Here is a 27630-nt window from a genome sequence, read left to right as displayed (position 1 = left end):
GAATTTTTAAGACCAGGCATTTACCTCACAGACACGAGCTGTAGTTTGTTATTTATATTCAATAGTGGTTCATAAATAATTGCAACTTGGCTCGGTTGATAGAGATTTGAAACATTCACAGAGTAGGAGGGGTTAAACATTTAGTCAGAAAGAACATTATTACAAAGTGCAGTACCAAATGCATTTTTATTGGTGTCTTTCTACTTATCCAAATTGCCCATAATCAGATGGTAATTGGTGAGGCATGATTTATCAAAACCATGAGTCTTTCATCCACAGTTGGATTACATGTTTTATATAGCCTTGGTCATTCATTACAGAAGAACATTATGGAGTTGTATGCATTTTATTCCAAATAAAACATTTTTTCAGTTATATTTTCAAGTTTCCAACTCCACTCCAAACTTCATACACTTTGGTTGGTTCAACTACGTAAAAAAGTTCAACAGTTGGTCGTTTTTCCATGAAAGCTCTTTATGGATTGTCGTTTAGGGGAGCCAATAAATGCATAACATAGACCAACCTCCTGCAACAGCCTTTGTTGGCAAGTGAAGGGAAAATAATAACACTGTAAACATTTAAGAATCTTTAATTCACACTAGTAATAAAATTGCATTACATTTTCATAAAATAAATGTTCCAGTTTATATATACAGAAAAAACTGTCTGTACAGACCCTTCAAGGAACCATACCCAAAGGGTGGAGGGGGATGGGAAAGGGAATGAAAGCCAACCCAAAACAAACATCACAAACATACAGGCAATACAGTGCTCAGCTAAGCAGGCACAACTGTACATCAAAACTTGTAACTGCTTAGTGTTGGGGAGGGAGTGGCAACAAAAATAAAAAGAAACATTTACAAGAGTCCCCGGGGCCCACTAAGGATTAAAAAGTATTGCAGGCAAGCAGACAGACGCTCCTCACTTGGTGCAGTGGAGCTTCCATCCAGCGAGAGTGCCGGCTATTGGACCTGCGTCTCAAAGCTGCCGTTCAGCTGCCCCTCCTCATAGTCCATCTGACACAGAATCATGTTGTTCTTTAGGAAAAACTTGTCCCCGACGCAAAACCTGCAAGAAAAGACAAGCCATTTAATAAGGATGGAAGCAGTCATACAGCTGTTACACAGAACAGGGTTTTTTGGTTTCATTTTTGCTAATTGCTATCATATTGTAGTTACAAGAAAGGCTGTTGATCAGAGCCACAATTAAGGCCTATTTATTTTTTCAGACTGCGGCTTCCTCTCGGCTGGGGGGCAGTGAGGTAATTGGCATTTAGTGTACAGTGAATGCTCACATTTGGCTCTGCTGCTGGTTAGGGCTGGACCCGAATATTCGACTATTTGAATATTCGTTCATTGGGTAGGGATTCGGTTTTCAAATTTGGGATTCGGATATCTTTTTTTTTTTTTTTGCTAAATGTAGGCTATCAATAAAGGCGAACTGCAAAATACATTTTGTCAGCACATTCTTGTACTATATTTATACTTTTTAATTGCACTGTTAAAATGTGGAAATGTATACCGTCTCCACTTGGGTGCCTGACATCCCTCTCACTCACAGCAGTGAACCTCATGGTGAATGGGAGCGTAGCCGGCAATCGCCGAGCTCATGCTTTGGGACTCGAATGGAGGGTCTAACTATTTCGACCAACCCTAGCTAAGTTTGTCACCCTGGAAGGATGCTAGTTGCAGTGACGCCATGCTTCTCTCTGCTTCCGGAGGGGCGCGAGACCATTTTTAAATACCGGAGCTCCATCAGTAGAGAAGGCGATAAATATAAATCTCAAATCTTAAATTTGTTGGAGCTAGTGTGTTGTTTCTGCGCTTCTGTGCTTGTGTTTCACAGTGCTTTGTCAGGCGTTGTCTCAGATTTGGAGCCTATTATTATGAGCATTTATGTAGGTCTACCATTTATCCATGATAAGAAAAATTGTCACAAGCTGGTATGTCACAAAAAGTGGATAGATAGGACTTCATTCAACCAAACCCCTTGGGATTACAAACATGCATAAAACAGACCAAACCTTTTGGAAAATGCCTTTAATTAAAACGAAAGACATGTGTTGCAGTGTCTTCCGGGCAAAGCTTCGAATATTCGGTGTTGATTACAACCAAAGCTCCAGAGGCCAAAAAAAGGTATTCGGGACAGCCCTACTGCTGGTGCCCACCAGAGATGACAATGAAACCACACTCTAACTCACAGGCCTAGCACCTGCATCATGCCCGTTTCCTAGGAAACCACCCCACAGAGGGAGCCTTCAGCCCCAGCACCTTGGTGCCAACATTTAAAATGGATCCCTCTCTCTCTCCCTCTCACCTCTCTCTTCCCCAATTGGATGAAATAAATAAACTGATTTCCCACTGCAGTGCTCTCTTTGACATGTGAAACAGCGCAGGAGTCCATAGCAGCAGTGGTGGTGGGGGGTGGTGCAAGTGCCACCATTGGCATGGCTGCTTATCAATCCTTGCCACACTGTCATGTTGGGTTGGTTCTGTGGTGATGCACTGGCATTAGGGGAGATGGAAAAAATAAATGCAAGTGGGTATGTTTGTGGGCAGGCAGTGTGCCCATTCGGCACAGTGCTCAGTGTAATGGCATGCAAGCATGCAACCTTCTCCACACCCACCCAGCTAACACTCAACATTCTTTCACATGGCTGGGACGTCAGGCAGGTTTTGTTGATTATTGGTTGGGACCTGGCCACATTAGGGTAAGGTGCACTTCTTAAAATGTACTGCCAGGTTGAGGAGTACGTTGAGCTCATACCGCTCATGTAGATGACTGTCTGGACAGGGTACAGGTCTGGTGCATTGAGGCGAAACACAGACTAGCATTTCAGCCCAAAACCTGGGCTGCTCACTGAGATTGGTCTACCAAGCATGGACTGAACACGGAGGCCTGAAATGGAAGTGCTGAAGTAATCTGGCAAGAATGAAATATGCATACATGATGATGATTTATGGGTCTTTTTCCCCCCTTTTAGATGAGATGTCCTTTGAGTCCATTTACCTGTATGCCACTTTGTAATACATGGATTTGGAATGGGGCACAGAAGACAAGTGCAATCCCAGGGTTCTGTGATATTGTCACTTACTTCACTTGCTCCAACCATCCTTTATTTGGTTTGAGGTTTTCAGGGATGATTCATCAAAAATGTCATTTTTTCTTCAGTTTAACTATTTTGTGCTGTCAAAAGAAAATTTATTTTCTGACAACTTTTTTAACATTAAGTGTTTAGAGTTTAGAGAGCTTGGCAGCTCAAAGATGTTTGATACATGAGCTATGATGATCGTACAATTAGCCACCAACACACTCAAAAACTAGGGCTGTAAATAAAAACGCCTCTAATGAAACAGTGCTAAGTGAGTTCAGTAAAGATAACTGAAATGCTGTTACAGAATGGAATGGGAGACGCAAAGACTACTCTCTGCTCATAAGGAGCATGACAATGGTTAAGAACAAATGGAAATGAGGAGCAGCCTCATGACCCCCTGTGTGACTACTGTTTGAGCTAGCATCAATTTCAGTTTGGCAATACAGATTTCAAAAAGTTAATCTTGCTGCACAGCTGCGATCTCTCTCCTTACCTCTGGTTACAAAGCTGACAGGCAAAGCAGTCCAAATGGTAAACATTATCTCTGGCTCTCATCACCATTTCAAAGGCAGGGATCAGTTTACTGCAGGCCGCGCAGTTCCCCGTTGTACCAAAGAGCCTGCAAGAGAGAAAAGAGAAGCAGAGTTAGGGTAGTGAGCTGAGCTGAAACACAATAGGAGTTACCGAGAGAGAACCCAATCTACAGACACATCTAATGCAGAACACAAATCTATCTTGGCACACGCTTGGTATTTTCTTGTTAATGAGGGTACAAACCTAGATGTTAATTCTTTGCTAATGATCTAATTAAAATGATCACATGGTCCTAATCCCCCTCTTCAAAGGCTTTCTCCTTTTTTACATTGCAAAAGCCAGGAAAAACAGGTCTGAGGCAACCAATTGAACTGGCAAAAGTTTTTCGTTAGAACCAATGTCACTAATGAGACTTTGCTGCAACCAAATCCAGCTGGATTTTACGCAAGGGGCTCAATCCTGCAGTGCAGTCAAGAGCTGAAAATATTCCTGTAACAAGGAAGACGTTTCTCTGTGCCTTCTCTCTTCAGGAAGTAAGGGGGGGGGGGGGGGGGGGTCATGTGATCTCAGAAGAAACAGAACATAAATTGGGACTTATTAGTGCTGTTTAAGCTTGTGAAGCGGGGGCCAAAACTAGCACCTTTACAAACAGAGCAAGAGCCACATAACTGCAGGTCCCCTTATCCTCTTCCTCTTGCCAGGCAGTATTCAGCAGCCTTGTCTGAGTCAGATTCATATTTTTATGTTTCAGGCGCCTGACCCCCATGTTTAATTTGGAGATTTCTGAATCACAGATAGACTTACACACTCTGGAGAAGCATGGCGCGAAAGGACTCCACGGGCTCGCGACACAGGAACCTGCGACAGCGGATCGCTGTTCTGACAGCGTGTTATACACTTCACCAAAGTTGTGGGCTCAGATGGAAGGAGTCAAAAAGTTGGTATTACACCACCATATTAGTCTCTCTCTACTGCTCTCTCCTTGTCACAGGGAAACATCTATCCAACAGACCCTGCTTTTAATTAGCACACAGTGCCCCAGAGGACTCTTGTCTTACAGTAGCGGGGGAAGGGGGTTGTTACAAGAGATACAGTACATGGGGTGTTAAAGAAGGCATTGTTAAAACCTGTTTCTGTTCTGGGAGAAGACGGTTTATATATAGACCTCTGACACACTGAGAAGCCATGCAGCCAGAGCAAGACGGCATCTCACAAAAGGCTTTGGTAATACTGAGCATTTCTTCCATGCAGTTTAAAGGACAGGTTATTAAAACAAGTTGTCAGTGCTTAGATTTATTGCAGTGTCAGGAAGCGTTTTATTTAGAACACAGGTGGACCTATGGCAAATTTTTACAAAATGCTTCAATCCTTTCACAAAAAAGTGGTATTGTCTGACCAGTCATACCAAGAAATCAGATCAATCACTTATTTTTGCACAAGACCACATAAGGCCTCATGATTGCAAGGTGCTGCGTGGGTATTATAATTGTCAGAAGTATGGTAATACAACTATGGGATTTATGCCTATCCTTACTCCAATGGGAGGGGCTTTGTAGCCAGCCTCAGTGTGGCCCAGAGGTCCAATCCAGTTCTATGCTCCTGCTCAGCCTGGTATCACAGCACGTCCTTCTGTTCCACTCCATCAGCCCTGCTGAAGCTGAGAAAGGGGACATGAACTCCCTCCTAATCACTAAGACCAGCCCAAATGTGTGCACAGCCTCCCGCCCACTAGTCAGGGACAGAAATGATTCTGATACTCTGTCCAGCCCCAGACGCAGCATCATTGTAAAGCACAGGGACAGGGGGGAGACACTAAAGCTGTCATGATTAGTTTACCGTTTACTGTTTACGGGTATAGGTAATCTATGGGTATCAGTAATCTTCAGAGTGTGGACTGTGTGCTTAGCCATCTGTGATATGCAGTCTGGTATACTAGGTTACTGTGCAGTGTCTGCAGGCAATACAAAGTGAGGTCACGCGGGTGAATACACACTGTTGAAAGCTCCCATTGCAGCTTCTCACATCCTGAAGTTACTTCATACCCCCAGGGTAGCATACATAGCCCAGCAACAAGATGACTGGAGCTGAGGATCTAGAGCAGAGCACGACTCCCCCGACACTCATGACATGCGCCGAGATCCAGAATTGGGAGGCACCGCCACACTGTTTTGGCACAAATTGCTTATAATTCTGTATAATCTACAATACAGCAGTTGTGACACTGGAGCCGCCAGCTTGCATGAGGTACAGATTCCAAATCAGAAAAGCTAGTTGTCAGTGAGGAATGTTTCAGTCTGAGCAGCAGTGCAGTTCTCTACTCCTGTGGTTTCCTCTCAACCCTACTCTTGCTCTCCACCCATTCTGCTGTTGTTATAGTCATGCTGGCTTTCAGACACTAATTTGAGTCTAGTAGTGATTTCTGCCAATGTGAAACTTCAGAAGGCTGTTTTTGTCAGTTTTCATTTAGAGTACAGCTTTTCTGTCACACTGCTCTCTGTTGCTGCTGTTTTTAACCGATGCATGCCATACCAAAATACCTCTTCCCGATCAATCCCTGTGAAATATACCTCACTGGGCTTTGAGTGGAAAATCAGTAACATGCACATACTAGTTATGAAACACCACAACACACATTATTTTCTTCATGAATGACTCACAGGAATATTGCATGCCCTTAAAGTATGAATGGAGATCATGTAATGTAGCAGAGTAGTCAAAAACATAAGTGGTCAATTTAATTTTAACAAAGAATGGGTCTGAGAATTGCATAATGAAAGGCTTCCCAATATCACAAATTGGTTATTTTAAGTGGTAATAGGAGGCTAAGTGTGATGGTCACTTGAGCAAAAAATCCTTAATCATCCTGCTTTGAGCTCTTTTAAAGTTTTAGATACTGGGAAAATAACCATATTAACAGCCACAACAATTTAGGAGTGGTGCAATAGCCATTTCTATTAAATAAAGCAAATGCTGTCAAGTGAAAATCTTCATTCAAAATAGCCTGAGTGAATTTTTGAAAAGATACATCTTTACATCATTACAAGTTTTACATTAGAACACTTCTGAATATTGTTGAGTGCGAAATGCTGTTTATTCATCAATCATGCAAATTATTTTGCTCATATTTACAGGCAGACTTTTTCAGTATACTGCAAGAGAAAATTCAACCATTCTTCAGTGCAGTTTCAATCAGCCACATTAAAATACAATTGGACAGTGGCCATATTAAGCATGGCAATTTCATTTACAGTCAGTTGTAGATGAAAGGGTGTGGAAAGGATGTGTGATCACTCCAGGTATAGCTGGCTACCTAGTACTCTGCGTGGCCAGGGTGTGGTTACTCTGTGTTTGGCAGAAGTCAGTGTGTTTGCAGAAACTAATGGGGTGAAGGGAAGGAGCCTGGCACAACTGCAAGGAAAGTACATGATCTTCCGCAAACAGAAGGGACTTCTAAAGAAAACTCTGGACGTGTCCAGCCAGATGGAGCCATCCTTCACTGCATGGAAAGAGGAGGATTTTAAAGGAGGAAAGAAAGTTTTTTAAAGTGGCCTCCTAAAGGGGATGAAATTCCATTTTCCCATGGATGGACCTGGACTGCGGCATTTCAAAATGCCACAGTAGCACTGATAAGGTCCTCGTTTAACCATCCCAAAGAACCAAAATCATTTGCACTGGCACAGAAAGTACACTTTACAGTAGATGTTATGTTTCTTATTTTCTTACAGACCCTTTTACACTTATTTCAGCAACCGCCAAACTAGTGATGTGTAAGAACAGAATAAAATACACAAAAAAATCCTTAAACCGCTTTCTCCAAGTTAGTGACAAAGCATCATAGTGGTTTGACTGAATGCCGCCCCCCCCAGAGAGTGGATTAGCGACAGATGCTCTGTAAACGGAACAGCCTTGGAAACTTCAAACTCCGATGTTTCCATCACCTGCTTGTCTTTAACGTTTCTTTGTGATGTGGCTCCAGTGTTTCATGTCCGAGGCCCACATTTCTGTCCCTTTGAGGATTATTTCCCTTTCTGTGTCTACAGGTTTGTCTAATTAAATTAAAAGCACTGGGATGAATGAACAGGTATGTTTTGACCTCCCTTTCGATGTTCATTTGTCTGTATTTGAAGGTAGACGTGACATGTTGTGCATTTTAAATGCATTCTAGTTTACACATTTGAGAGAATCAGAGAAGACTGCTCTTCAGTCAGTGTTGTGCCTTGAATACATATAAAGAGCTTGAACTTGATGGCTGTACTGTAGGTGCTGCTACCCAACAGCAGTTTGCCATGGATGTGCTTTTTAAAATTCAAGGTTACCAGTTGCCAGTTCAGTTTTCCATCCCAGTTGATACACTGCTGTTGTGCCCAGGAGTAAAGCACTTGACCAGCTGGTTCAAGAATTGCCCTGCCATATAAATGGATATTTAATATATAAGCCATGCACATTGCCCTGGATATGAGACTGCTAAGCAAAAAAGACATTAAAAACATCTCTTATGCACACTTCCATTCTGGATTTAACCAAAAATGTTGGTATTTGCTGCAGCTTTAAAAAAAAAAGTGCTCACATTTTAATTTCAATTAAAATACCCCTGCTTTGATAAGTGGATGACTAATCTGCTCCTTTTAATATATTAAATAGCTGGATGATAAAAACCCACTTAGGCCCCAGGTCTTGGCAATGAAAAGCCTGCTGGGTTTGTCATGAGGAGGTCACCAGATCCTCAGCCCTGGTAAAATGAAACGACTAATTAATCTATTGTTCTCCGTGATAATGAAAATGTGAGAGAGAGAGAGAGAGAGAGAGAGAGAGAGAGAGAGAGAGAGAGAGAGAGAGAGAGAGAGAGAGAGAGACATTTTCTATTAAATCCAGGCTTTTAATGAAATGAACTGAATGGCAAGTGGATTCAGGAAGCGCAAGATGTTGGTAAAACACCCCCCGGGCCAGAGAGGGCTGGAGCGGTGTGTCCGTTCCACTGCCCCGCAGCCCTGAAGGACGAACACAAACCAAGCTCCTCATAATTAATGCGCGCATGGCAGTTCTCCAAAACCACAGGAATTGAAGCCGGTGCGTTTGATCCACTTGCTTGCCTGTAATGAACTGCCACAGCACGGAGGAGGGCCATTCCATGCAGGTATTCAACTTCATTATGAAGATGAGGAGACGCGTTCCCTTCAGCTACACTTAAACCTTGAGCTTTCACTCTCAGGACAAGATGGGAATTTAATTTGATTCGGAATATGGTTCGTTCTTAAGGATCTTAAACCACTAAGTGGTGGGCATTTGTCTAAGGGCAAGGAACAGGTGAGAGTTGGGTAGATTTCATTAGGCCATTAGCGCTTAAATGCAAATGTAATCTCTCACTCTCTTTCACCCTCTCTCTCTACCCCTATATCCATCCACTTTGTTCCTCATTCCTGTTCCATTGTCTCTGCTGATGCCATATCCAGACCCCCCCACTGCAGAATCATTGCTGGACAAGAGGTATGCCATGACTTCAGTAAAACAGTAACCAAAGTGCTCAATGTAATCAGAGTGCTAAATACATTCATCACCTTTGCCTTTAGCAGAAAATAAATCCAATTTGAATGAAGGCAATGGTCCCCTCTCTCCATCCTCATTGCCCAGATGAATATCCATTTAGGGCAGCGTTTCTCAAACCTACTCCTGGAGGCCCACTGTCCTGCATATCTTCTATCTACCTTTGCTCTACCTATCTGACTGAACTCACCAGTGGCACTTTTGATTAGCTGAGCACACCTGATTTAATCAAGCAGCAAAGATAGACAGAAGATGTGCAGGACAGCGGGGCACCAGGAGTAGGATTGAGAAACACTGATTTAGGAGATGGCATTTAATTGGTCCAAATGCACCATTTCAGACTCAATCATTTTCTTCTCCCGTCATCACATACGTTTTTATTATCATCTCATCCATGCCATCTGCCCCTTCTGGGGGCAGCCCTGAGTCTTAGTGAACCTCTCCCACTGCATCTTAACAGCATTAACTCTTCCTGAGAGGTGATGGACGGTAATTGCCCCACTCAGCACCACCTCCTCCCACTCAGTCAACAGGCAGAATGGGGCTTGCCGACAGGGCAGCTAGACTTAAGTGGACAGGCAGGGAAAGGCTGCATAGAGCGTCATCTCAAGGCAGGCCCTGTCTCAGGGGAGCAGCCTCCAGGATGAATCAGGGCACCTCAGTGGGGAGGGGGGTTGGGGTGCTCAGGGATTGCGACTTAACGCCCAGGAAATAATCATGTTTAATTTAGCAAGCAGATGGATGGTGTGTGGGTTGGGGGGAGCACAGCTTTGGAGTCACTGGGGTTGACACTAGATTGACTGTAGTGCAAACAGCCCCAGCTCTGAGACACATGAGTCTGTTCTCTCATTCGGCTATCCTGTTACTGATCCTGGGTTTGAGCTGAGACGCAGAGACGTAAACACAGCTAAATGTCTCAAAATGCCTGCTGGCAGCAGTGCTTAACAGAAGCATTGTTGGCTCAGAGAATGGATGTGATATATACCTGGGCACTTTATTGTGCTGTTATGGGGGAAAAAAACAGAGCTTGATGTGCAGCTGCCAAAACAGCCTGAGGAAAGTCATCTAAAACACAACTAGTTTTAGCATCTGCTGAATAAAAGGTTCTTGCTCTTTATCCTTCACTGTATGTATGTGCAAACAGCTAAGATTATGAACGTTTTCAGTGGTTTCAGTGACAATAGGCCCGTGTCCACTTTTACCTCAGGTAGTCCCTGCGACAGAGGATGAGGTTGGCTTTGGTGTAGAGGGTGGAGCCCACCTCGCCCAGCCGGCAGTCACAGCAGGCGCACTTTAGACAGTCCTCGTGCCAGTATTTGTCCAGGGCCTTGAGCAGGTAGCGGTCCTTAATCTTGCGATTGCAGCCAGCACACCCCTTCTGCTTCCCCTTGGGCTGAACAGAGAGCATCGGCACACCTGGAGCGATAAGGGAAAAAAAAAAAAAATAAATAAAAAAAAGACACTACGTGATTCACCACCCAGGTAAACAAGTCACTTTCCATGTTCCCTTACTGATAAGGACAGAGCTATTGTAGCTTGCAAAGGCCATAGTGCATCTCCCCTGTTTTATATGCAATAGCACAGACACACTCAGAGCTGATGGATGTACAGGTCACTAGGTGGAACACTAACCTTGTATTTTAAAAAACAGAGGGCTTTGTGTGCTAGAGAAAACCATATGGATACATATATATTAAAAAAATAAAATAAAAATCACTCCCACTAGGTTTCCATGCCCTCACACAAATGTACATTGGAGACCAAGTAACGTTACAAGCAACCAAATTGTCTTATTGTTTATTAAAACCTCATCTGCCTTCAAACTTTACTTTTGAGTTTAAGACCCATATGGATTTCCTTGTTGATTGACATTAACCTTTCAGCATGCTGCTGTCCACAAACTCCAGTGGGACACTATCTCCAGACTGCCTCATGCCGCACCCTTTCTGCATTAAGGACCCCCTCTCTCTTTACATGTCGCTCTACTTACAGGTCTACAGCGAGCAAGCAAAGTAACAGAACCCGCAAATTGCCCTGCTGTCAAGCAGGCCCCCGCTTTAAGTGCGCCTTTTAGCCTCCTAAAGGACAAATAAAGTCCATTTAATAACTGCACTAAACACTAATAGTCTATCTGCGGTTGACATGTGTGTTTGGACTAAGAGGCCCCCTCAGGCCACCGCTGGTAGCAGTCCCACTCAGCGGCCCTCTGCAGCACTAACAGGTTGGCTACAGCTGAAAGCACAGGACAACAGCTCTTAAGACACTCTCTCCCACACTGAGCTATTGATCCGTCTAATAGAACACATGGTCACTGCCAGTCGGCTTTCTGCCTTCAAAACACATTTTCTCTGGGAAAAAAACACTACACACACACACACACAATGCTTCACTCCGCGCTTCAAGATAGTAAAGACCAAAGCCCACAAACTAAAAACTATAGTTAATGGAGTTTATTATTTAACCCATATCATAAGATTTAAATACTGTTGAACCAAATACAAGCAAAAAGAGTTTGCGCTGAGAGTGACATTTGTGATTACGAAAGGCAGTTATTCCGTAAAGAATACATGTTGAGACAGTAGGAAGTTGAGGAAGAAATGCTGGAGAGGTGCAGGGTTGGCGTTTCCATTACCCACAGTTCCAGCTGGCTAACACTGTGCCAAGCGATTTGAAAGTAGCAGTGCTTTACATGACAGTCTTCTACCACTGGGCAGGCTATGCATTGCCCAGTGCTTTCATTTTTTCTGGGAAACTCTTCCCCCTCCAACCCTCTGAAAAACCTCAGAGACATTTCTTTCTTACAGCTTTGTTCCTCTGAATATCAAAGCAGAAATGCTGCCCCCCCCCCCCCAATGCATGTTCTTTCTCTCTCACTCTTAAAGACTTTATTGGAGCCACATTTGTTCTGGAACTTCTTACCATCCGTACATCAGTAACACTATGAATGTAATATAATTAGCATATCCCCCTTTAAAGAAAAATAAAGGGTAGACAGAGGAGGAAAAATGCTTGTTAGTCAAATTTATAGTGCAGGTTTGGAAGAGAATAAAAGCTCTGGTGGTATTCAGCCATCAGATTTCTTTATCAGGAGTGTGGAGAGGGGAGGGTAATTGGCCCAGTGCTGTTGATGGGAGCCATCAATTAGGCCTCCGTCAGCCCTCTAGCTCCCCCACCACCTCCATCTCCAAAAGAGGATCCTTCAGGCCGCCGCATTACGATCACAAAAACTTGCTATAAATACCAATGTTCAGTGTAAATGAAGCTAAAAAGCTTCAAATTGAAGCCACACTAGCTGAAGGCGGTCTGCTCTACCTGCATTTCATGGCTTGTTAGTGGATCTCTGCAGGTACGCCATCAGTGCTCGCCTGTCAGCCTCGTACAGAACTAAAAACAGGCTTAATGAGGAGAGAGAGCGAGCGAGAGAGCGCCTGTCTGTATGTGCGTGTGCGAGTGTGTGTGTGTTGGGGGGGTTGGGGTGTGGGAGAAAATCGGGTTCTTTCAAAATCCCTCAGGGATTGCACCAAAATCTTTAATTTGCCATTTATGACAGCTAATTAGTTATTCTATTCAAAATCTTTGCTTTAAATAAGAGAACTAATTATACACAAAGGTCGTTTCCCCTACCTCTAGTGAGGCACTCATAATTGGCTTACACCCCCCCACCTCCTCATACACTAACCACCCACCCTTTAACAGAACATAGGTGTGTTCTACACAGTTGTTGTAAGTGAGGTTCGGGTCTTTAGACTGGTCTGCACACTCCCTGCTATTACACAACCTGGGACCTCTCCCAGTGAGCCTGGCGATTGGACAGGCCTGAGTTTTGATGTGGGTAGAATGCCAGGGCTCCATCAAGGTGACGCTCTGCTCCTAACCTACATTTCAGACTGCAGCTGCTTGCGCAGGACTCCCTGTGCCTTGGAGCCCTGCATAAAGAAAGCGAATCAGAATCAACACAAGAGGATGGCCTTTCACCATTTAACTGATACACACCTCCAAGTTTACCACCCATCTGAGAAGCAAATGGGTGCTTGGTCTGTCTCCTGCACTGGGAAAACAGTCCAGGGAACACTGTCCTGAAAAAGCTCTGCGAACAGTACCCACCAAAGACACATTTAAGGATGTGTTGATTCCCCCATGCCAGCAGACAGCTTTGTGCTTAAGCACACCCATTACTACACTTTGCACTATGCAAAACCCCAAGTGCAAAATGCTGCCTCCTGCTCCCCATTTGCCCTCTGCCACCTTGGAGTACAAAAAGTTACATTATAAAAGGAAATGACAGCTGAGGTGGTGGCCTCCACTTAATCCGATCCATTTAACAGATGCAAGCGCCACTGACCTTCCTGTGTCATTAGGTGTCACAAAAGTAGTACGCCACTTTCAACAATAGCTGATGTTAGAAAGAATGCTTTTTGTCTCTGCTTTAAAGTAGCTTTGCCTGGCCCAGCGTCTTCACAGGGGAAATGCGTTTGGCAATAATACTTTGTGAAGGGTCCTCCTCTTCTACAATTTTTTTCTCTTCTTATCTCTTTAGGATATGTACAGTTTAGTTTGCATTTACAACTGTCAGACCATGGACTTTCCATTACAAAGATAGCATCCAATTCCTACAGCATGAAAGCCCCGTTTTGAGCTCCATCCTTGCAGCTATCGAAAAATCAAATCAACGTGGTAACCCTTTTGAAGTATTTAAGAATTTAAGATTTTTTTAATTCAATGGACTTGAGGAAATGCTTTTGAAGCATTACAGTGCAATTATCACATCAATGCACCAGTGCCACATTTGCTCAGATTAGAAAAGTGGATAGGAAAAGGGTTCTTACACCCTGCCTTAAGGTGCAATAATGCACTAATCTCTAACATGAGTGCATAGTGGTACTGAAATATGCCCTGCATTGTTCCCGGAGACGGTCCACTCTACATGAATAGATGTGATCATTCAGATGGATTAACACCTCAATGTGACGCAAGGCTCCCTGTGCTGACTGGACACCACTCAGCTGCTTACAGAGGCCAGCCCAGGGCCATGTGTAATTAGTGCTCTGAACAGAGGCAAACTCAAAGGATGTGGAAGAAACAGGGCCAATGTAAACACTCAGTGCAGATAGTCCCTTGCTCTATGAACAGCTGCAAAGGCAACAGACAAACCCACAACACGTAATCTCCTTAAAAAGTTTTGAGATGGGCTCTCCTTACATTGTGGCTGTGTTTAGGGAGGAGTTTCACATTTGAGTTTTTAACCACATTAATAGACTAATGACTTGTATCATATGGAATCTCTCCCACTCATCTTCCTGCATGTAATCTGTGGCCATAATCTGTGATGAATTAAACATCTGTTAAGATGTTTAACAAGGCTAAGTGTAGTACTAATTCAACCTTTCAAAAGGTGGTGTAAGACACTGTAGCTGGTTGATTTTGTAGTGCTGCCATGGGTAATGACAAGTGAGGTGATGACACAAAGGTGGAGAGAGAACCAAGCAAACCGACAGAAATAGGGAATCCACTCCACTGAGCAAGCCACAGGTGGTCACTAAATCATTTCCTTCATTAGCCAGGCTGAGGGACCCAATTCATAATAAGTAGGCCCAGTAGGACGACAGTAATGGACAAAGAACAACTTCTGGATAAAAGTCTGGATAAAAGGCTCCATGTTGGTGATGCCATGAGAATCTGATGCTGGACACATGTCTGGGAGGAAATGTACAGGCTTGTCCATTGTAGCAGTCTCACAGTCTTACTTTAGTTTGGCTTGCTTCTCAAAAAAGGATAAAAAACCCACACTTGATACCTTAGCTTCCAAGAGATGAAAGCAATTGGCAAATTCACAGTAGAAACATTTTCTCGTCTTACTGATCTTCTAATACTCGCAGGGCTTAGACGTTCTTTTCTCAGCCTCTATAGTTGAGTCAGCTGTAGTGTAAACCATTTTTGTGTGTGCTTTTATACACATTTAGAGTTTAATTTGGAAATTCTGGTCAATATGTATACAGTTACATTTAAACTTGGATGTACTGGTTGTACTCATCTGAACTGAAATTGTGCTCAGGGGCAGCTGAAGTCAGACTGCCATTAGATGGGGCCAGTGAAGTAGTGGAGGCAGGGGAGGGGGACTGGGAAAACTGGAGTATAAGCCATGGCAGGTAGTGAAAAGCCCAAGTGAGCCACTTTCTCTAGGATCAGTGACTGGAGTGGTGAATTGTGATCGCAGACAAATAACAGAACATGAAGGCAGTGCAAGAATTCCTGGATGGAACTTCAGTTTCACTCACACAGCATGTGTGCTGTGGTCATGGTAACCCAGAAGCAAATTCTCCATTCAGTCACACTAATGTAAATGCTGCCGAGGTTAATGGGGATCGCCAGCAAATGTCCTGCCATTGTCTATATGAATCAGCCTCATCCAACCAGCTCATATCATTACTGCATTTTAGCCAGTGACCGATAATTCCATCTGGAAATACAGTTATGCGCCACTTATCGTCCATTCTGACAACATCCGTTCGCATATACGTCCGTAATCCCATAAAGTTATAATAAAGTTTAAAAATCCTGATCGCAGAACGGGACATAGCGGATGTAACCGGACGTAGTAAAGGCAACGTTTCCCGCACGCAACACGTGTATCTCATGTCTTATAGAAATAAAGCGATTGCGCTGCCAGGTGTATAATGGTACAGTACACAGTATACCATATACTGTATCTAGTATGGTGTTCGCATAACGTCCAAATCACATAACACCCTATTTCACAGAACGTATTGTGGATGTTAAGCGACGTGTGGCTGTAGTGTCAGGTCAGGATCATAAACTATGCCTTTTTTGTATTAAAATTCCAAACTACTAACAAGACTGTGACAAATATGGCAAAACATACCCCTACCCACTGGAGTTCAATGCATTGGGTAACAAGCAAGCAGTGATATCCACAACCTTGTCAATGACCAATATTTGAGTGGTCTACAATGCAGTATACGCACTAGCATGCAGGACAACATTGCAGTATGTTTTCAGGTGTGTTGGTTTTCCTGACTGTACACTCTGTACAATTATGACATAATTATCATCCACACAGTAACAAGGAGTGGAGAACTTGCCCTGCAGAGGAGGAGTGTGTTCATTAACGAGATGCACTTTCGCTAACTTTTGCGGCCCGGGGGGGCGCTCATAAGCCATGGTGAAGCAGAGCAGCACCATCCCTCGCACTGACCCCAGCACTGCAGCAGATGAGGAGGGGTTTTGTCTGGAGGAATAATTGCTCTTTTCACATGTTACAAGTGTCCTGACCCTGGCGATCAGGAGCCGCTTCGTCCCACTGTAATTACTCCTGATCCCCTCCAAATGAGGCCATCACATTAGCCCGCAACAGCAGCAGCCAGACTTGCACCGCAGCGCGGACTGTCTCAGCAGACTGCTCTGGAAAAGGGCCCTTTCTTCAGCCTGCTGGTCATTTCCATCGCGTCAGAGGTGCATTTCAGACGCCTGAAGTAAGCGTTAAGACATAGTTCACTTTCTGGAGAGGCAGCGAAGCTTAGTTGTGCAGTGTTTGGTTCAGTGCCGGTTACTTTCTTTGGCTCCCCATGTAATCCCAATTAGCAAATAACTTCATTAGGGTGTTCATTCCATTCCCCCCTCCCTATTATTTTTAATTTATTCACATGGGGTTAATTAAAAAAGTGTATCACGCAGACATGCAACAGCACTCTAATTAAATTCATTACTGCTTATTTTGAGACGTGAAACTGGCAGCTTTTCCCAGTTATTACAGAAGGCAACTTGTTCCAACACTTAGTTTCATGCAAGCATGGTGAGATTGCAGTCATGGAAGATGAGCGGTTGACAGCCCTGTCTCGGAAGCATGCCACTGCTGCTAACCCATGTTTTACAGGGTTACCACAGGGACCCTGTAAGTCGCTCTGAGGCGGGACTAATTCAGGGGAGCCCCGAGGTCACTTTAATGGGCAAATGTTGAGCAAACGTTCTATAATGGTGACAACAGGAGCTGGAGTCTGTAGCTGAAACATACATTTACACTGCTCTGGGTGTCAGTTCTCATTGGCACCCTCGTGAATCTCTGTCTAACACTGTGCCTATTGGATTTGCTCCTGTTGCCGGACTTGCTCTCGGCATCTTACCTATCAGAATTCTCCATGCTCTCAGGAGTTTGGACAAATCAGCCCCAAAAATGGAGACTGGAATACATGAATTATCAAAACAAGTGTGCTCTGCATGTTGAGAATGGTGTTACATGAAGGATTTAATGTGTCGCTTAGCCATACTGTTGTGGCCTATGTTTCAGTTTGATAGAATGCTGACAAGTCAACGTCTCATTCCTTGCACTTTGACTATCAGTTAGTGCTGGTTTCTTTCAGTCTTGATTTTGCTGCAATTTCACTTTACTTCCATATCGCAGTGCTACAAGCAAGGCTGTCGATATCCTGCCAGATGAAATGCATGCAAATTCAATTCATTTTTTCAGATTGCATTAACATTTGAATAAAAAGGATAAATCCATTCATTCTCAAACTAGATCTTTTCACAGTTTGATAAGGGGAACACAATCTGTTATCTGGCACTTCACAATTCCTGACAGAGTGTAACCATTAGCACTGTCACTGCTGCTTTCCGCTGCAGTGTAATACTGCAACACTTTTTACCCCACGCTACAAACTCATTCAGGAGGCAGAAATGTTTCCCGCTAAATTCTATCACTGCCAAGGTTTGAAAGGGATGTATGAAAATCCCTCCTGAGCAATTACTGTATACTTATTTCAGTCCATACACCAGGAGGCAGGTGGGCTGTTCAGGACCTTTAGCCAGTTTAAAATCGCAAAACGAGTGAAAGCTAAAGAGCTATCTGGGGAACTTCAAGACAAATGATGCAGATTTACCACAGGGGGCATTTGTTGGGGGAAGAAGACCTCCTGTGTCATCGGAGCACTAGTGAAAAGCATCTCCCAACTGGATAAATAATGAAGAAGTCTGGAGATGGGGGAAATGAGACAGCTCCAAGTACCCTGGGAAGCGAGGGAAGTTTCCTTAAAGAGCAACCATAGCAAAGGTTGAGGGGAACTTGCTAACAAACAAGATAATGAGGACTTCATTAGGCTGAGCAGTTGACTTAAAGATATTAGTCACCAACTAGATTATTAATAGTTTCTTACCTTTTACTGTTACAAGTTATAATTTGGCAAGCAAGCTCCTGGTGCCCCATTCCCTCCAATTGTTTTTTTCTGCATCAAATGTTTTAAACACAGTCTTTTAGTACTTACTGGTTCCATCACAGATTCCACATCTGAGCTTTGTCATACAGAATCTCTTCACCTGTGTATGGATCTTTGTGCTTTCAATGTTTTCCTTGCAAGTCCTCTCTATGGTGTTGTAGGAATTAGTCTAAAAGTCTGAAGAGTCAGACTGACTACACATGAAATGTGTCATTAACAGACCTAACAGTCTAAACTAAAGGATTCTGTCACCCATCTTACCACAGGAATGACAAATCTTTATACATTCATTAATGTAGGAGCGGTGATTCAGTCATGCTCATTTAGTTGCACTGCAGTTTGTTCCACTGTATTTAGCAGAGGATATTGTGATGTACTCACACCAATCTCCTCTGCTAAACATGAAAAACCTACAGCCTGTTGACAAAGTTTTCAGTAACTAAAGTCCATCAGAAATCACCTTCTGACCAGCAAGTAAGTTCCCATTAAATTGACAAGGGCATCAATATTTTTGACTGCTCTGCAGTGAAAGTAACACCTTTTTCAACCAGATTAATATTAATTTTGGAATTGAATTATGCCACAGTTTCCATTATTTTTCCCTCAAACAGCGTGAAACAGGGATTGTATTTTAAATGAAGTTGTACATATAATTTTATCTAATTAAACATGTGTTACTTTATACAAACCCATTCAATCCATTTTGCTTTAAAGTGAAAGTTAATCTGGGGAGTCATTTGAACTTTCTTCTTGAATGTCTATCTTGAAAACCCTAGGACCAGTTCAATGGAAGGCATGCCATACAAACCGCTCCTTTTTCTATGGAGACTCATATGCTACGTTACTGTATGAGGAGTGCACATCCACAAATATTTTTACGATATCATTTGCAAGTACATCTGACAAATTTAAAAGTAAAGCAATTTCTTAGCTTTAATTGGTGGATTAGGAGTCTAATTGCATTATATGACATTCCATCCACAGCTCTGTGCACACCTTGCCTCTTATAATGAAGATTGCTCCAGTGCAATAAAAGTATTTAGCTGGGAATGTCTGCAGGGTCACCCTGGCTGGTGGCTACAATCTCCAGAAACATTAAAGAGCTTTAAAATTTGAGATATTTTTCCTCCTTGCCGGAATGGCAAATTGAAATCGCATCTTGACTGAAAAGCATTACCTGTTTCATAATACCACCGCGCAACCCCCTCGCTGAGTTCGCTAATCCCTACCAGCTCTCCTGGAAAACAGATCAGTGTGGAGAGGAGAAATAAAGTTGTGCATTAATGAGTATTGCCACAAGCCTCCACCTTTCTCTCACACACACACACACACGGTCCAAGTCTTCCACCTACAACAAGTAAACATAAGCAAATACTGTATGTATCCAGAGAGCATCTGTGCAAGGGTCCACTGTAGCAATGCCTTTCAGATAATAATCTCAATGGCTGATCAATTTGTTTCTAGATGGAAACTTGCATGCATAAACAGAGCCGCCAAACACAATTACGCAGCGGTATTCGATTTCCACATAAATGATTCATTACAACGATTACCAGCTCATAAACATTGGAAAAGAAATGCAGCAGCATTAATTTGTGTGGCTAAATACCTTTCAAGTCACATGACTCCTCTACCCACCCCTCAATCCATGCTGACTTACAATGCTGATATTTCTGAACACATTTATCAGTGACTAAACTCTACATATAGAAGTGAGACAAGAATGACTATGCTAATGAAAGGGCATGGCCAGCCATTCAGACTTCATTAAAGCACCGTAGAGGTATCAGTGAAGGTATCATTTGTAAGCTTTGATCAAGTTACAAAATTTGATAAGGTCGTTGAAAGGAGCTGAGTCCCCCTGCCATTTGGTGAGCTTATGCACCCACCCGAGACGGTTGAATCTGTAACGGTGAAGTTCCGTTACAGAGCAGCGAAGTCACATGTTCTTATTTAAAGATCCAAACCATTGGTTAGGATTTAGATTCCACAGACTAGACATATTTATAGTCTTGCATCATGTTGCTATACATTTTTAAGTTGGTTTGCCTTTCATAAATTTCAATGCAAAATGCAAAATTATTTTCATCATAAAATTTTGTATTGTACTTTCCTGGGGCACCTGTAAAATAGTGTAAAATGACAAGCCAAATGACATGAAGTTCGGCGAAATTTTGTAGAGAAACCTTAATTTTCCCCCACTTTCCATTTTAAAAAGGGCTCATCCTTTGTACTTCCTCGATTCAAAAAAAAAAAAAAAGTAAACCGTAATTATTTTGTAATTCTGAACAAGATCAATGAAGTACCTTTAAAAATACTGCTTTTCCCCCATGCCAAAAAAGCTATTTACAACACCTGCTTGTAAATGTTGGCAATTTATCTCCCATACTTCATCACTGGTGACAGATTACATGGAGGAGCAGTAAAAGTGTCCAACAACACAGGGACACAGCAGAGAGAGAGTGAGGGAAGGAGGAGGTAAATAAATATCCAGATGTGTGAGAAGCGATGATGAGATGGACTACTATGTGAGGACTCGTAGCAGAGGTGTGTGTGTGTGTGCGCGCGCGCGTGTGTGCTGCCCAGGCTCTACAGACACAGCAACTCAGCCTAGTGAGGGAGGGACAGCAAGCAAGTCCCTGGCAACAAGGCAACTCGTGGGAATAACAGGTTAAAAGACCAAAAGAAAGTAAATTAAAAACCACCTACTGTAAAATCATCAATATGTAGCTGTATACCCTCTTTCAACCGAGCATATGTACCATTACCAAGAGCAACTCTGCCGGGACAAGCCATTGCTTCTCCCATATCCAAGCTACCTGGTCCTTTTAAAGCCACACAGCCATCACCCACTTAAGATGGACACATTTCAAAAGGGAAACTTCAGCATCAGACATGGTCTTTCAGTTCTACTGATATCTGTAAACAAGAAAGCCCTGAAAGACACTGAAGCTTCAATTTTGAGTGATGACCTCATGTTTTTGAAATGTCTCATTAGCACAAGAATTATCCAAGATTTTTTTAATGGCTATGAAATGTCAGAATCCACATTTTATGAAAATTGAAAAGTTTAGTGAAAGATTTCACATTAAAGGTGTTAATAGAATTAAAGACAGGGCAGTGTAAATGGTAAATGTAACATACAACACACCATTTGATAATTTTGTGGAATTATGAGCTTGCAGTAATGTAAAATACCTGTCTGCTGTGTTCTTCATGTTCTTTTTTAAGATTTGAAAGTTCTGTGATGGTCTCCGCACTCAAAGCAAGAGAAAAAGAGGTCTGGACCCTTTAAAAGCGGTGGTGCAGCCTGAACTGACAGCTCCCACTACCTGGGCATCTTGCTTTCTCAGTAAGCTAGTTCCTTGTTGAACCCCTATACCATATTTTAAATGGCTGCCCCCCCACCCCACCCCACCCCACCCCACACACACACAGACAACAGTGGTTCCAGTAAGAAAGTGGATGGCAATGTTGATATTTCACAGTCTCTTTGATGTTTGGGAAATCATATGCAGTCACATAAAGTTGTGTAGCATAGAGTCTGCAGACCCTGAATTTAATAATAGGGATGCTCCTAGAACTTGGGAAAATTTAACTGAGTTTGTGCATAGCGTTAATGACTGCATTCATACACATAGTAGACAGGTTCACTGGTTTGCAGGCTTCCTCACTGGTGAAAATAGGGTTCCATCTCCATTCAGACACTGTAGTTTTGCTGAAAGTATGGGAAAAGACTGCCATTTGACATCGCTAGATGTAGATGTCTGAGGTCTGATAATGATCAGCAGCCTGGGGATGGAAGACAAAATTGAGTCTGGTGCATTGTACCTACGGTAGATCTGACAGGGTCACCAGAAAATTGTGGGACTGGCTTACTGGTATTACATGCAGTGTATTCTCAGTAATTTCTCAAGATGATCTACCATCCACGTTTGACAAATGAAAATGTACAACCTGCCCGAAAGACATGAAAAGTGGACTCAGATTTGGATGATTGCCTTCATGATCATTTCATACTCACACACCCCAATATTTTTAATGAAAAGATCAAATATAAAATATTATTTGGAAAATGGGGGCTAAACAGTTGACCTTTTTTTCTATGCAATGGTCTGTACAATTACTTTATGAGGAAAAAAACTATTAAATTAGACTGACAATTTGAATTAGGGTGTGGTTTGTTTTGCGAGAATTCAAGTGAAGATCAATGGTATGATCGTATTGCAAGTATGATTTCAGTTGTTGGTGATAATGCACTGAACTGCAAGTAGCAGCAAACACAGCCCCCACTCACACAGCATTAGGCTCCAAAATAAGGCACAATATTGTGTGATACCCAGGGGGGAAAAAAACTGATGCAATTTCAATATTTGAAATTGGCAAGTTTAATTTAAAGAAAGAACAAGGCAATAAGCTGAGAAAATAGCAAATACAAGAGAGAAAATTGCATGGCTGGGAAAACGGCGAAAAGACTTAAGAAATGTATAAAAGTAATCTCCAAGTGGAAATTAGAAATCAACCCGCAGAAACGAAATAACAAAAGAAATATTACTGTCCACTTTCTAAATCAATATAACATTGCTACAAGACAGAATTACCATGGTAACTCAGGTAAAAAGAATGAAGCAATTCTTATTATTTCCAAAATAAAATCTGAGCCTGAAGCCCAAGTTTTATTAGACCAGCAGACAGATCACAAGCTTGGATTTATTTGAGACACTGCTTTTCAATCACAAGCTTTATGAACGTACAAATTTCATTGGACAGCCAGTTTGGAGGGTCATAAATTTAGGTGCAAAAGGAACTTAAGAAATGATCAACTTTGAGACTGAGAGGCAACCCCCCCCCCGGCCAACTTCTCCAGATAAGAATGGAAACATCTACAGATGATGCTGTATTAAATATTGCACTTATTATACAATAATATATGCCATATAATGTACATAATTGCATCTTTATATAATATATACACCTTTTCAAGAACAAGACCAAAGGATCAATATGATATACAATCACACACAAGTGGCCAGTATTAGTCAGATTCATTTTTAATGGAATTAACCCATTTTAGGGGTTAAGGGGAAAAAACGCTGTTAAGTAAACTGTTCCACTGTATTTTAGCTAGTTGTTTGAAGGTGTGTGGCAACTGGGTTTGGCGGAAGCAGCAGAAATTCTAGAGTGAAGAACCAGTCAGACTGACAAGTAGGACTATTTTCCTGACACAGAAGCATTAATTATTGATGGGAGCAGGTCTGAGATGGCTGTATTGTGAGCACATTTAGAAAATGGTAAAAAGTCTAACAGGATGTAAATGCAGGACATTGTCATCTAATCTGACCCACTGTAACTCGTGTTTTTGTGATCTTAGAGGAATGACGAAGCCAGAAAAAAGGAATTCAGGATTACTACTTTTATTTTCAGCACAGTAGCCAGTACTGAGTGTGGAGGTCTAAAATGAACACAGCTAACCAAACTGCCAGTTATCTTCTTGAAGAAGACTAAGAGTGGTACCCAAAGTATGGGTTATAATATGACCTCCCAACATCAAATTTTCATTAAGGCAACATTCTCCACTTATTATAGGTCAGAAAACTAATGTGAGATTTCAAGAGTTTAAAAATAGTGTACAAGTGAATAGAGGGAATTGATTTGTATCCTACTTTCTCAAAAGTGGTTTAGAGATGTGGGAAACTAAATTATCTTTCCTCAAGGAGAAAGTTATTTTTTGAGATCATTTCCAGACATACACATCAACCCCCCCACCCCCAGAACGTGCAGACAATCAGAAGTTTATCAGCATTATGTGGATCTAGTTTCAGGACTTGTGGCTCAGCCTGTTGCAAAATAAGGTCTGCTTTATTTCAAGAGGGGAAAAAAAAAAAAAAACACAACTCATTAGGGCAAGGTCCAGAAGGAAAAATGACAATTTAAATTTTTCTTTTTCAGAAAAGGATGTTGCTCTCTCCCACAAGCATTGAAACATTCCCAAAAACTACACAAACAGAGCACTCTTTTTGACAGAAAGACTGCTCTGTGGCCGCTCTAGATTTGGAAAAGGTAGATACCCACCCCCCCTTAATTTGGAATGAGGCTGACATTAACAGCCCTAATCATGAGTGCAGCCCTGGACAGCTCTTCACATCTCTGTCAAAATGCCAGTACAGTAGCTTGGCCCCAGCAAGCAAAGGGTGAAGCTTTTAGGCAATGAGCAGCAGGTGATCTCAGCTTTTCTGCAAGTCCTAATGCTCCTAAAAGCCACTCTCCCCGTTTCTGTAATTGGGCATCAGTAGTTAATGTAGTATTGACTGCATTACATGCTCCCATGCATCCTCTCTCACTAATGCCATCTGCATCACCTTGTACATTTACCGTATTGCTTAGCCAATAGCTGTTAAAAGCAATCCGAATCATGAATCATATAGGGAACTTTTAGCAAGACAGACATCCAAAGGAGACAATTTACAGTTGAGTTAATCTGGGTACATTAGCAAGACATGGATTCAGGGAGACAGACCAATTTATGTTTCTGCGGCTTAGCCTTTATTGGTTTTTAGATGGGTAAGTGAAAGGATGCTCAGCTAAAATAGATATGAAATATCCATTTTCAAACATAAATAATGGCTCTAAAATGCATGCCATTACTTCTGGAAAAGGGCCTCTAGCTAAAACCCTGTGTGTGATGACTGTTCTGTGAAAGATGACAAGAAGAGTTCATTTTAGGCCATTAGGAGGTTGGGAGGGGATAGACAGAGACAGAATTTTGAACATTTTGGCCAGGGAATGTAGATGAACCAATATTCACCATAATGCAATCATTGGCAAACGTTTAGTTCGTTTTGTTCGGTTATACACTCTTTCCACCCAGCCCAAATGCCTTCACTCTTGTAAAAGTTGTTTTAGACACAAACAAGGAATAAGTTCCCCGTGCAACTTTCTTCCATTGGACACGGCTACAGTGGCCGTTATTACTTTTCTCGGAACGTATGAATCAATGGGATCTATTTATTATTTTCGTAATCAAGTTCTATGGCGCCGTAAAATGCGACCTCTTACTGGGGGTTCCAGGATCAATAAATAAGTCACACAGCCGCTATTCACAAGTCACTAATACGCGCCAAGAGACTTGTAGATTTCTACATCTACACTGCAATGCATATATCAAAAATAGCCTAGAATGTTGCACAGAGAAACGCGTCCTATTTAGGGTTGGCAGTATATAAGGTCAATCGGAAATGAAATGAAAATGAAAACGATTCCCTCGCTGTCCGTATACCCTACCGTATTTACAGTTCATCGCAATCGCATTATAGCCGCACTGTCAAAAACTGGACTGCGAGAGAACTGAGTAGCACTCGTACGCGGGCAGACCACGAAATTTTTTGATATAATTGCATTCAAATGACAACTCAAATGGTTATGGACGAGAAATGTAGCTTGCTAGATGCAAAGGAGTACTGAAATAATACCGATCCGGCTTAGAAAATTACGACTAATGTTTCAAAATAAACAGACAGGCGTGCTTTCCTAACTTCTAATAGCACCATAAAGTAGGATACAAAGGGTACATGTATATCCCTGCGAATGCGGATGAAGCGCTTGTAAGTAGATGGCTACAAAATACAGCAATGCCAAAAATGAATTTCACTCTTCACATTTAACAAATATCTACAAATGCTTCTTAGCTGACCGAATATGATCCTACCGAACAAAAGCGGACATAGACCACTTCATGATATTCAGATGAAAGACCATGCAGTCGGAAACCGTAGCCCACCTACCTTCTTCCTTGTCCAGCACCATCGTCCTAAAGAACGAGGGGTCCGTGTCCAGGCGATCCGTTTTCGGCTCCAGCAGCCTTCACCACCCGGTCGACTTATCTCTTTGGAAATTGCCTTGCGATGATAACCGGATCGTCCCTGTTGCTGTAATTGAACAGTCGTCCGGCTCTTAGAAACTAGATCATTCGGTAAAAGAACCCATTCAAAATGAATACAGGTCGGATTTTTTTTTTCTAATTTCTTAGCGAAATTCGCTTTTTCTGCTCAGTTCGTACGTGCACCTTTGCTCTCAAAATAAGACTCCTTGGACTAAACTAAAACGGCAGTTTGCAACCTCAAAACAAGAGTGATTCGCGAGCATCTTCTGTGCGAAGAAAATAAAGAATGAAAAAAAAAACATAACTCGCTAATGCGTTAGCCTACTGTAATCAGCGGAGCAGATGCTGATTATTTGTAGTTGGAAAGGTTTCTTCCCAACAGTGTTTTCTCTGATTTCATTTGCTCCGAAAGTGCAACTATATTCAAAAATCCAATTCCAGACCTGACAAGTGCTAAAAAGCATGCTCACACTGCCTTCTCTCCCAATTTATGTGCTGCGCTCTCTCCTGCTACTGAATAAATGCGCCCAGTTCCCAGAGACCCGCGGATTCCCCTGTTAATTAAATCAATTCATTATGCTCAGATCTGATTAGCAGCCCTTCCCCCCTCTTTGAATCAATTATTCAATACACAAACATAATTGCTTGTGCCAGAGGTGTCTAAGTATTAGCTTATTTAACTCCAAGGACACTAATTACCCCTAGGGCAAGGGAACTTTTCTCATTAATTCTGACAAAACACAAAAGCACAGCTAAGGGAAAGCGAACTTCGGTGTGCGCGCGCGGCTTTGCTTCAATCAAAAATAGGTGGTGGTGCTAAAGGTTTCATTACGACACAGACACGTGCATATTATCCCAAATTAAGTCCTCAACAGAATTCGCACTTACTGTTTTCTTAGAATAAGGCTGCACGGTGAGAAGAGTATTCAGAAATACTTTCCATTCCCAGATAACCAATATTTTTGAGCGAGAAAACACAGCACATGGGCTGTTTTTTGATCAGATAGGACGGATAGGGGGACTCGGTATCGAATCTGTTAATATAATTGTCGGCTGTTAAGGTCTGGACTCTGGATGAAAGTGTTTCAGGTTAATGGCAAACCCTTCAAAACCAGCACTTTCATTTGCCCCGCGGAGACTGTTAACCAATTAAGGGGGAGATTCTGCCCAGATTAACAATCCGGGAGAGTATAGAAGGCTACGATTTCAAAACATTCAGTTGGACAGCATTTTGCAATCTGCGAGGCACGCGCAATCTGATTTTTCTTTATCTTCTCTCACATGTCATGTCAAACACAATCGATCATAAATAACTACAGTTTTAACAGAGTTGGATATCCAATACTACCCTGATT

The 27630-nt window shown here is 42.3% G+C and overlaps 1 protein-coding gene across 1 annotated transcript; it reads right to left on the bottom strand.

The window, feature by feature from the left end:
• Nucleotides 1–181: 181 nt before the first annotated feature.
• On the bottom strand, nt 182–27209 carry LOC118782371 (rhombotin-1). The gene is made up of 5 exons (XM_036535695.1): nt 27164–27209; nt 26178–26321; nt 10372–10585; nt 3588–3713; nt 182–1068 (listed from the first exon to the last, which is right to left on the bottom strand). The coding sequence occupies exons 2-5, from the start codon at nt 26197–26199 to the stop codon at nt 963–965; spliced, it is 468 nt and encodes a 155-aa protein (XP_036391588.1). The 5' UTR covers nt 26200–26321; nt 27164–27209; the 3' UTR covers nt 182–962.
• Between the last annotated feature and the right edge of the window lie 421 nt (nt 27210–27630).

Source organism: Megalops cyprinoides, chromosome 8, assembly GCF_013368585.1.
Source record: "Megalops cyprinoides isolate fMegCyp1 chromosome 8, fMegCyp1.pri, whole genome shotgun sequence".
NCBI classification, from domain to species: Eukaryota; Metazoa; Chordata; class Actinopteri; order Elopiformes; family Megalopidae; genus Megalops; species Megalops cyprinoides.
Note: the sequence above shows the minus strand (reverse complement) of the source record. Positions and strands in the feature narration are given on the sequence as shown.

What these genes read in the sequence shown, in the direction of transcription:
- LOC118782371 (XM_036535695.1), bottom strand. Translation starts at nt 26,199, where the DNA reads ATGGTGCTGGACAAGGAAGAAG. An exon ending in GGTGCTGGACAAGGAAGAAG is followed by an intron (nt 10,586 to 26,177) that starts GTAGGTGGGCTA and finishes TTATCGCTCCAG; the next exon opens with GTGTGCCGATGCTCTCTGTT. An exon ending in TGTCAGCTTTGTAACCAGAG is followed by an intron (nt 1,069 to 3,587) that starts GTAAGGAGAGAG and finishes CTTTTCTTGCAG; the next exon opens with GTTTTGCGTCGGGGACAAGT.